The sequence below is a fragment of the Bombina bombina genome, chromosome 3, assembly GCF_027579735.1.
Source record: "Bombina bombina isolate aBomBom1 chromosome 3, aBomBom1.pri, whole genome shotgun sequence".
NCBI classification, from domain to species: domain Eukaryota; kingdom Metazoa; phylum Chordata; class Amphibia; order Anura; family Bombinatoridae; genus Bombina; species Bombina bombina.
The window spans coordinates 1,067,638,475-1,067,650,670 of NC_069501.1; the positions used below are offsets into that span (position 1 = coordinate 1,067,638,475).

Below are 12,196 nucleotides of genomic sequence, written 5' to 3' on the forward strand. Positions count from 1 at the left end.
TTTTGTTTGTTTTGTCTGGTACCACTTTGTTTGTTAGTTTTATGTTTGTACACTAACAAATTTTCTCTTGGAATTTTTTCCACTTCTTCTTTGGTTTGCCTCAACAAGGGTAGAGGATAGTCTCTTTGCAGATTTATAGTTTAGTATAGTATTCCCCCCCTGTGGGTTTCCTATACACCGAGGTATTAATGGTTTTTTGTGCTGTGTTGACTACAATGTCAACATCCAAAAATTCAATATGGTCAAGACTTAGCTGTGAAGTGAATTTAAGATTCACATCATTTTCATTGATATTCTTGACAAAATCTTTGGCAAGTTCCACATCTCCATCCCACACCACCAGCAGGTTGTCAATATATCTACCATAGTAAATAATATGTTCCTTGTGGGGATTGCTATCTCCATAGATGTGGGCAGCCTCCCACCACCCCATATAGAGGTTAGCGTAGGAGGGGGCAAACTTTGCCCCCATGGCCGTGCCACGTCTCTGGAGATAGCATTGTCCCTCAAAAAGAAAATAATTGTGCGTTAAAAGAAATTCCACAGCTGTTAGTAAAAAATATACAATGTCCCACAGGGGGGGAATACTATACTAAACTATAAATCTGGCCATCCTCAACATGTCAAGAAAGCTATCCCTAAGGGACAATACTATACTAAACTATAAATCTGGCCATCCTCAACATGTCAAGAAAGCTATCCCTAAGGGACAATTTATTAGAACCAAGAGACTCTGCTCAGATAGACAAACCTTTGAAACCCAGTGTCAAATACTAGAGCACAGACTCTTGCAAAGAGACTATCCTCTACCCTTGTTGAGGCAAACCAAAGAAGAAGTGGAAAAAATTCCAAGAGAAAATTTGTTAGTGTACAAACATAAAACTAACAAACAAAGTGGTACCAGACAAAACAAACAAAAAGAGGGCAAACTTGTGTTCAGTACACCGTACAGTTTAGAATATCACAAAATCTGTGATATTATTAAACAATCATTACCAATTTTGGCCACCGATACAAATTTGGCACAGATAGCTACGGAGGGTTGCAGATATGTAGCAAGAAAAAGTAAGACTATTGGAAATATTATAGCACCCTCCGATCTCGCAAGTGCCAATACACGTACTTGGCTCCCACAAAGGTTTGGCTTTTTCAAATGTAGGACACAAAGGTGCAAAACCTGCAGACATGTAGTGGAAGGGGCAAATTTTACCTCCACATCAACAAGTCGCACATATAATATTAGATTCAACCTCAATTGTAAATCCAATCATGTGATTTACCTGCTGACCTGCAGGGGGTGTAATATACAATATGTCGGGAAAACCAAACGACTTGTTAGGGACAGAGCCCAGGAACATGTTAGGGATATAGAAGACCCAGATATCTTCACTCCCGTAGCCAGACACTTTAAATCTGAACACTCGGGCAATGCTGCCCTTTTGTCCATACAGGCAATTGACCATGTACCACCACATAAAAGGGGTGGTGATAGAATCCAAAGGCTGGACTATAAGGAAGCCCAATGGATTTTTCTACTTAACACCAGACATCCATATGGCATTAATAAAGAAAGCGATGTCAATCTTTTTATCTAATCCAAGCACTACATTTCCTTTTTTGTCATACCAAGGTGATACCCTGTACAATTATACCATTTTCAAAAACTAATAGTACATATAGCCAATAATAGTGTATTATAACTGTTCACCAAAATATAACATATTAAATCTAGGGCTTAGCAACTAGGGACTATGGGTACATTAGGTTATGTTGCACTCTCACAATTAGGAATTTGTCTATATCTGTATCCCCTTCCTCAAATCTATTTAAGGTACCTCTAATATGAGTCAGCATTAGCATGAGTTGAGAACACATACAAATGTATATACATACTTATTCTTTTTAAGCTGTTCTTAATTGAGCCAGTTTAGATTTTTATTGAATATTTGTTGTACAATACACTATTTTGTTTATAATCTAGCTGCTTGAACTCCCTCTCTGTACCCAATGTTATTCTGTCATTAGTTTAGCCTAACATACTTAATTCAACAGGACAATAAGGGGTTAATTTTTGTTTTTAATTAATGTGTGTTGTTCCTTTAAATAGGAGTAACAGTGGCAGCAATCATATAGCAGTGAACAAGTGTGCTGAGGACACACGAAACATGTCTGCTGTGCTGCACTGTTACCCCTTTTGTCAGTGTATGCTGTTTTGAGCTACGGCTCTACTTGTTTTTAAGTGTTACACAATAAAGCCTTTTTACTTTTTCAACTTTTCTTATGCTGTCCCCTTTTATTCATTGGATTGAGTAGGTTTGTAGCCCTGTAGCCGTTTTTTCCTGTTGCACTAATTACAAAATTACCTGTAAAATAAATTCTAACCTAAGTTACAAATACACCTAACACTACACTATCATTAAACTAATTAAATAAATTACCTACAATTATCTAAACTAAAATACAATTAAATAAACTAAACTATAATACAAAAAACCCCCACTAAATTACAGAAAATAATTTTTTTTACAAGTTTAAACTAATTACACCTAATCTAAGCCCCCTAATAAAATAAAAAAGCCCCCCAAAATAATAAAATGCCCTACCCTATCCTAAATTACAAAGTAATCAGCTCTTTTACCAGCCCTTAAAAGGGCTTTTTGCGGGGCATTGCCCCAAAGTAATCAGCTCTTTTACCTTTAAATAAAAATACAATAGCCCCCCCAACATTACAACCCACCACCCACATATCCCTACTCTAAAACCCACCCAAACCCCCTTAAAAAAACCTAACACTAACCCCCTGAAGATCTCCCTACCTTGAGTCGTCTTCACTCAGCCAAGCCAAATTATTCATCCAAGCGGGGCAGAAGAGGTCTTCCATCCGATTGAAGTCTTCATCCAAGTGGAATCTTCTATCTTCATCCATCAGGAATGGAGCGGCAGCATCCTGAAGACCTCCAACGCGGAACATCCATCCTGGCCGACGACTTCCCGACAAATGACGGTTCCTTAAAATGACGTCATCCAAGATGACGTCCCTCAAATTCCGATTGGCTTATAGGATTCTATCAGCCAATCGGAATTAAGGTAGGAAAAATCTGATTGGCTGATTCAATCAGCCAATCAGATTGAAGTTCAATCCGATTGGCTAATCCAATCAGCCAATCGGATTGACCTCGCATTCTATTGGCTGTTCCGATCAGCCAATAGAATGCAAGGTCAATCCGATAGGCTGATTGGATCAGCCAATTGGATTGAATTTCAATCTGATTGGCTGATTGAATCAGCCAATCAGATTTTTCCTACCTTAATTCCGATTGGCTGATAGAATCCTATCAGCCATTCGGAATTCGAGGGACGCCATCTTGGATGACGTCATTTAAAGGAACCGTCATTCGTTAGGAAGTCGTCGTCCAGGATGGATGTTCCATGCCAGAGGTCTTCAGGATGCTGCCGCTCCGCTCCGGATGGATGAAGATAGAAGATTCCGCTTGGATGAAGACTTCAATCGGATGGAAGACCTCTTCTGCCCCGCTTGGATGAAGACTTCAACCGGATGGAGGACCTCTTCTGCCCCGCTTGGATGAAGAATTTGGCTCGGCTGAGTGAAGACAACTCAAGGTAGGGAGATCTTCAGGGGGTTAGTGTTAGGTTGTTTTAAGGGGGTTTGGGTGGGTTTTAGAGTAGGGGTATGTGGGTTGTAATGTTGGGGGGTATTGTATTTTTATTTACAGGTAAAAGAGCTGATTACTTTGGGGCAATGCCCCGCAAAAAGCCCTTTTAAGGGCTGGTAAAAGAGCTAATTACTTTGTAATTTAGCATAGGGTAGGGCATTTTATTATTTTTGGGGCTTTTTTATTTTATTAGGGGGCTTAGATTACCTGTAATTAGTTTAAACTTGTAAAAAAAAATATTTTCTGTAATTTAGTGTTTTTTTTGTATTATAGTTTAGTTTATTTAATTGTATTTTAGTTTAGATAATTGTAGGTAATTTATTTAATTAGTTTAATGATAGTGTAATGTTAGGTGTATTTGTAACTTAGGTTAGGATTTATTTTACAGGTAATTTTGTAATTATTTTAACTAGGTAGCTATTAAATAGTTAATAACTAGGTTATTAACTAGGTTAGGGTTAGACTTAGGTTTAGTGGTTAATAACTTTATTATAGTAGCGGCGACGTTGGGGACGGCAGATTAGGGGTTAATAATTGTAGGTAGGTGGAGGCGATGTTAGGGGGGCAGATTAGGGGTTAATAAAATGTATTATATTGTTTGCGAGGCGGGAGTGCGGCGGTTTAGGGGTTAATATATTTATTATAGTGGTGGCGATGTCTGGTCAGCAGATTATGGGTTAATAAGTGTAGGTAGGTGGCGGCGACGGGGGGGGGCAGATTAGGGGTTAACAAATATAATATAGGTTTCTGCAATGTTAGGGACAGCAGATTAGGGGTTCATAGCTATAATGTAGGTTGCAGCGGTGTACGGAGCGGCAGATTAGGGGTTAATAATATAATGCTGGTGTCAGCGATAGCGGGGGGCGGCAGATTAGGGGTTAATAAGTGTAAGATTAGGGGTTTTTAGACTCAGGGTTCATGTTAGGGTGTTAGGTGTAGACTTAGAGAGTGTTTCCCCATAGGAAACAATGGGGCTGCGTTAGGAGCTGAACCCTGCTTTTTTGCAGGTGTTAGGTTTTTTTTTCAGCCAGCTCAGCCCCATTGTTTCCTATGGGGATATTGTGCACCAGCACGTTTTTCCATCTTACAGCTACCGTAAGCAACGCTGGTATTGAGAGTTGAAGTAGAGCTAAATTATGCTCAATGCTCCCTTTTCTGAGGCTAACGCAGCCATTCAGACAACTCGTAATACCAGCGTTGTCTTAAGGGGGCGCTGAAAAAAAAAGGCTCGTTAGCACCGCGGGTCTTTACCGACAAATCTAGTAATCTAGGCTGTAATTTTTATGTGTGCGGGACTGACGTTGCATTTTCAGGCTAAAATGTGTGTGGTACAGCTATACCGACAAGACTTGGAATAGCTGCGGTGCCCGGTGCTGTTTTAACGCTGAAAATGCCAAGTAAAATAGAACGTTTTTTAAAATTACACACCCTATCTGAATCATGAACGTTTAATTGGACTTTACAATCCCTTTAAATAAACAAAATAAAAGTGTGCATCATTTTGTTTTATTAATTTGATTCAGGTAAAATAAAAAACAGTCATAACAATATACAAATCAATAAGAAGAGACTAATATAAAACATGTACACTATAATAATGTGTAACATCTGTTTTATTTAGCTTAAATGATCCGTCTCATCATCAAAGAGAAGATAAAATGTTGTAATGTTTCATAAAACATTGTAGTCTCCTTGCAAGTGAGAGTTACATTGTCCTCAATATCCAGTACACTGCAGGTTCCATCCATAGGACAGCTGCTACATAACATCTGGGTGTACTGAATATGACAATGAGATTGCATTTTCACTCATACCATTTGTAAAATCATTAACAAAGCTTGAAATACTGTTGCTCTGTGACTGATTGCAGCTCATCTGTGCTAGCGAGGGAAGATCAAAGACTTTATAAATCAAAGGAACATTAAGCACCTTGAAACTGTACTATAAATGTTTAGTTTTGTGTAGTAAAAAAATGTTTTTTGTCCCTATTTGTTGTAAATTACTTCTGAATACTGAGAGCTTTCCGATTCCTGTTAGAAATGGAACTTAAGACTAAACCTTGATATAATCTACACAGTCATTGGTTGCACACTTTAGTGGCTCATTTATAGCTGTCTCTAATTGGCCTTAGCAGAGAGCGAAACCTAGGTTCCAACATGGTAGAATCCATTGCTTTCTGAACACAAAAATGTTTCACTTATTTTTTTCACCAAAATATTTACAACTAATATTTTAATAATATGCCCTATATCTGTATATTACCCTTAGGGGGGTAGTTATCAACATGTCAACTTTCCTGCCTTCGCCGGCCCAATACGCCCGCCTAAGCTCGCCTCACATCGCCGCCGCGGACCTGAAAAATTTCGCCTAAGTTATCAAATAAAGCTGTCAAAAAGCCGCGCACCAAGTATGGGGCGATGAGCAGCGGACTGTGGAAGATTTCTTCAGCGCCGCTTGGAGGATAACTTCTGCCGCTCCGGGTCTCCTCTTCGGTTCCATCGCTGCTCGGTGAAGACGACTCAAGGTAGGATGATCTTCAGGGGATTAGTGTTAGGTTATTTTAAGGGGGGTTTGGGTTAGATTAGGGGTATGTGGGTGGTGAGTTTTAATGTTGGGGGGGGTTGTATTTTTCTTTTACAGGCAAAAGAGCTGAATTCTTTGGGGCATGCCCCACAAATGGCCCTTTTAAGGGCTGGTAAGGTAAAAGAGCTTTGAACTTTTTTATTTTAGAATAGGGTAGGGCATTTTTTTATTTTGGGGGGGTTTGTTATTTTATTAGGGGGCTTAGATTAGGTGTAAGTAGCTTAAAATTGTTGTAATATTTTTAAAATGTTTGTAACCTTTTTTTTTATTTTTTGTAACTTAGCTTTTTTTATTTTTTGTACTTTAGTTAGTTTATGTAATTGTATTTAATTGTAGTTATTTGTAGGTAATTTATTTAATTAATTTAATGATAGTGTAGTGTTAGGTTTAATTGTAACTTAGGTTAGGATTTATTTTACAGGTAATTTTGTATTTATTTTAGCTAGGTAGTTATTAAATAGTTAATAACTATTTAATAACTATTCTAACTAGCTAAAATAAATACAAAGTTACCTGTAAAATAAAAATAAATCCTAAGATAGCTACAATATAATTATTATTTATATTGTAGCTATATTAGGGTTTATTTTACAGGTAAGTATTTAGTTTTAAATAGGATTAATTTAGTTCATAATAGAAATATTATTTAGATTTATTTAATTAATATTTAAGTTAGGGGGGTGTTAGGGTTAGTGTTAGACTTAGGTTTAGGGGTTAATAATTTTATTACAGTGGCGGCGGTGTAGTGGGGGCAGGATAGGGGTTAATAAATGTATTATAGGTGGCGACGGTGTAGGTGGGGCAGATTAGGGGTTAATAAATTTAATATAGGTTGCGGTGGGCTCCGGGAGCGGCGGTTTAGGGGTTAATATGTATAGAGTAGCTTGCGGTGGGCTCCGGGAGCGGCGGTTTAGGGGTTAATAACTTTATTTAGTTGCGGCGCTGTAGGGGGGGACAGATTAGTGGTGTTTAGACTCGGGGTACATGTTAGGGTGTTAGGTGTAGACAGCTCCCATAGGAATCAATGGGATGTCTGGCAGCAGCGAACTTGTACTTTCGCTATGGTCAGACTCCCATTGATTCCTATGGGATACGCCGCCTCCAGGGTGGCGGTTTGAAAACCAGGTACGCTGGGCCGGAAAAGTGCTGAGCGTACCTGCTAGTTTTTTGATAACTAGCAAAAGTAGTCAGATTGTGTGCGGAACATCTGGAGTGACGTAAGAATCGATCTGTGTCGGACTGAGTCCGGCGGATCGAAGTTTACGTCACAAAATTCTACTTTTGCCGGTCTCTAGCCTTTGATAACTAAGGCGAATCAGCCTCGCCACGAATACGCTGCGGAATTCAAGCGTATTTGAGGTTGACGGCTTGATAACTAGGCCCCTTAGGCTTATGTTTGCTTTGTATATATCATTCTGTCTAGCAGAACCTTTAAACATGAGATTAATTACTGGATGGCAATATGTCACGTGCAAAGTTAACACCAACAACATGAATTTGAAAATCAAGAAAGTTAAGTGATGCATTACAAAATATTTTACATTTTTATAGCCCACCCTAATGTCAATCCAGAGTAAGCTCTGTAGTACACCTCAGGTACAAAACCCTTTATCCAAACGGCTTGGGACGGGAAAAGGTTTAGCCTCAGAATACCTGTATATGTGCATCTGTAAAATGGGTCAGAAAGGAGATTGGATGGGACTCTGGGGCAATTTTATCATTGTGCAGGTGGACATGATCCGCTGTAGAGAATCATGTCTGCCGCAGATCGATAAATGCTGACAACATACGCTGTCGTAATTTATCATTGCACAAGCATTTCTTGTCAAATGCTTGTGCAATGCTGCCCCCTGCACATTCACAGCTTATCGGCAGCTAGCAGAGGGTGTCAATCATCCTTATTGTATCTGATTGGGATGATTGCAGTCCGCCACCTCAGTGCTGGTGAACGAGTTAAGGAGCAGCGGACTTAACTGCTTCTTAACTTCAGTTTCAGAGGAACTTGAAACTACGGGAGGGGTAGATTGCAGCATCCTCTGCTTGATAAATCTATCCCCAAGAGTATACATTAATGTCATATGCCATTTAGGCAATATTTACATGCCATAATATAGCTTTTACTGGCAACCTAAAGGTAGTTTTATATAATTTTATTACATTTGTATGCATAGTACCCTCAGAAATATAGTACAGTATTGAAATCAGAAAGAGAATTGTTATTGTTTTAGGTAAATATAGAGAATCATTTGCATTTAACCTCTTAAGGACATATGACGGAATTTCTCCGTCATAAAACAATTGAGCAAACTGAAAGTTGTGTCCTTAAAGGGTTAAAAACAGAGGGGGGGAGGGGGGGAGAGAGAGAGAGAGAGAACCGCGGTACCTAAAAAATTGGCCCGTGTACACGGGCTTTAGGACTAGTTGTTTATATTGAGCTCAGATGATCATAAATCATTTTAGTGCCCTTATGTAACGTAGCTTTAGTGATATAAAATACTTCTGATTTCTAGTCATCAATAAACATCCATTACATTCAGGAGGGGGCAACATAACCGTTATATTATTTTGAAGCTAAATGTTTATGGAAAATCGGTACAAATTTATGTACTGAACCTTATTTTTTTTAAATGCTGTAATTTTGTGGCTGTGTGTTTATTTATAAACCTTTGTTATTTAGCTAGGTACAAAACTATTTATCTGCTATGGTCAACATTTTTAAGTTTGTGTGAAAATCGGCAATAATTTAGTAGTTCTGTAAGACTTAACCAACTCATGGTGCAGATAACAGGTGTTGTTATTACCCAACTCTAAGGTACTCATTTTACCAACCTCAGAAGGATGAAAGGCTAAGCGGACCTTGCTGGGATCAAACCTGCTACCCTCAGGTTGCCACAGATCTCTGCAACAGTGCCTTAGCACGCTGAGCTATAGTTTTTTTAAGCAATACAAGGGGATTGTTATTTGTCTTGTATTTACTTTGGTCATTTTGGCAGCACTCCCACAATATGTTTTTGTAAGGTGTGCTTAACCAAACCCCCTTGTTGTATTTCTTAAATTTAAGGGAGACTGACCAAATCCCTTTAGTTAAAGCTCAGGTGTGTTCCGAGGCCATCTATAGAAATGGCAGAAGCTCTGTTTATTCCAAGAAAATTGTTTGCGACAAGAGGTCACAATTTAAGGCTAGAGGAAAGGAGATTTAATCTCCTGCAACGTAAAAATGTTTTCTCTGTAAGAGCAATACAATTGTGGAACTCATTACCTAAGGAGGTAGTAAATGCCAATACCACAGATCCATTTAAAATGGTTTATTTACATTTCTAGCTAGAAATAGAATTCACGGATATGATTGCTTGTGTTACATTGGTCACCTTTTTTAATGGGATTAATTTAAGATCAACTGGAGTTTATTTATAAGCATATTATATTTGTATAGTTTGAAATATTTTTTCAATCTCATCTACTATGTTACTATGTTACTATGTATATTAATATATATTGTGCCTCTCCTTTGCAGCCAAAACTCTGCTAGTTAGATAAAGAACTCTCAAGCTAAACTTTGCCTTTTTAAAACTGAGAGATCTTGTAGTACTGATAATCTAGCCAGACCAGAGAGATTTAGAGAATCGGACCCTAATGTTTGTATTTGTACATTAATCAGCCAACAGTATGTTTCTTTTCTTTTCTAGGTTTTTAATAACACAACCCCTGCAACAGCTCTCACTGTAGAGCTTTTTTTGACTCTCCAGTTGGTCTTATGCATTTTTGCCTCTACTGATGACCGAAGAACTGACAATATTGGTTCTCCAGCTCTGTCTATTGGTCTTTCTGTGGTTTTTGGGCATCTAGTTGGTGTATGTATCTGGTTAGCAACATTAAAATGTGTTCTTATCAGTTTGTTTCTGTTGGAAGTTTCATTAATCTTTTTTTTTTTTTTTTTGTTCTCTCTTTACTCACTTCTATCTCCACTTTTCCTTTTAACTTTTCCTTATATTTTTCCTGTCTGATGTAACTGTTCTAATGTATGTTGGCCATATTAGAAGTGGATTGCTATTTAACGCTCATGTTCTATTGTTAATGGCAACAGAAGTAAGGGGCTCCAATGCACTTATATACTGTATATGTGTGTATATGTATACATATGAATTTATGTGTTTATGTGTATATATGTCTGTAAATACATATATACACATATAAATACATATGTAAACACATATATACACATATACACATACATATACTGTACATATTTAGGCATGTATAGGTATGTATCTCTATGTTAAAGCCCCTTGTTTTCCTTTTATTTTCTAACACCTGAGATCTCATATCTTTTTTTAAAATAATTGTTTCTTAGATTATGTTATTATGAGTGTAACTGTAAAATGTATTTGTTATTTGTTTTGTGACACTTTTTGGTTTGTAATGCTTCCCTGTCACCCAGGCTGCTCAGGGGCTAACTGCCTGGGTTGCTGGGAACTGTGAAGCTGTCTGACAGTGTTCAGGGCTGAGGAGTTTACAATGGCTTAGGATTTGTACCCGGTCCAGTCTGTGAGTGTGGTCCATTCCTGTGTTTTGTATTTACATAGTTGAGATTACAAAAGCCTGTGTCACCCTTGGAGGTTCTCAGTTGGTTTGTTTGAAATTATGCATTGTGTGGGTGCTGGTTTAGTGTGCCAGGAAGGGGGAGACCTTGACATGGTCCTGGGCTTGATCTTTGGCGCCAAATGTAACTGTCTTCCCCCAGTTTTGTTTTTAAACATTACTGTGAATCTGCTTGCAAGTACCAGGTTTTCTGTGTGTTGTGTTGATGTTTTTAATGCTACCCTGAGGGCCTGTCACCCAGGCTGCTCAGAGGTTAACTGTCTAGGTTGCTGGCCCTGGGAACTGTGCAGCTTTCTGACAGGGTTTAGGGCTGTGGAGTTTACAGTGGCTTAGGATGTGTACCCGGTCCAGTCTGTGAGTGCGGTCCATTCCTGTGTTTTGTATTTACATAGGGGAGATTACAAAAGTCTGTGTCACCCTGGGAGGTTCCCAGTTGGTTTGTTTGAAGTATGCATTGTGTGGGTGCTGGTTTAGGGTCCCAGGAAGGAGGGAGACCTCAACGTGGTACTGGGCATGATCCTTTAGCACCAAATGTAACTGTCTTTCCCTTGTTTTGCTTTTAAACATTACTGTGAATCTGCTGGCGAGTGCCAGGTTTTCTGTGTGTTGTGTTGATAATGTTTGTAATGCTTCCCTGTGGGTCTGTCACACAGGCTGCTCAGGGGTTAACTGCCTGGGTTGATAGGAACTGTGCAGCTGTCTGACTGTGTTCAGGGCTGTGGCGTTTACAGTGGCTTAGGATGTGCACCCAGTCCAGTCTGTGAGTGCGGTCCATTCTTGTGTTTTGTATTTACATAGGGGAAATTACTAAAGCCTGTGTCACCTGGGGGGTTCCCAGTTGGTTTGCTTGAAAGTATGCATTGTGTGGGTGCTGGTTTAGGGTCCCAGGAAGGGGGAAACTTTGACGTGGTCCTGGGCTTGATCCTTTGGTGCCAAATGTAACTGACTTCCACCAGTTTTGCTTTTAAACATTACTGTGAATCTGCTGGCAAGTGCCAGGTTTTCTGAGTGTTGTGTGTGCATATGTATATATATCCCACTCATCACCTGCCCACACAATACCCCACCCCATCCCTTCTTTGCATATGTTTAGTCATTGTGAAACACCTTATTGTGTAGTCATTTTTAAAAAAATTTGAACCCATGACAAATTAAGTCCTTTTAATACAATTATTAAAAATACATAGATTTGCTGGCCATTTGGCACAGTGTATAGACCAGGGCAGCTTCAATTTAAGGCAGCAGGGAGATGAAACTACCCATGAATGGTCTTTAGCTTGAGAAATGGGACAATCATTTGAAAAAGCTGATTTTGCCTGCAGTTTTTCCTATAAAAAAGC

The 12,196-nt window shown here is 38.8% G+C and overlaps 1 protein-coding gene across 1 annotated transcript in view; it reads left to right on the forward strand.

Annotated features, from left to right (window-relative positions):
• Positions 1 to 12,196, forward strand: part of LOC128652068 (aquaporin-2-like) — a 35,689-nt gene that overhangs the window by 13,938 nt on the left and 9,555 nt on the right. Inside the window, 1 exon segment of the mRNA XM_053705018.1 lies at positions 9,944 to 10,108. Within this exon segment, the coding sequence (XP_053560993.1) occupies positions 9,944 to 10,108 (165 nt within the window).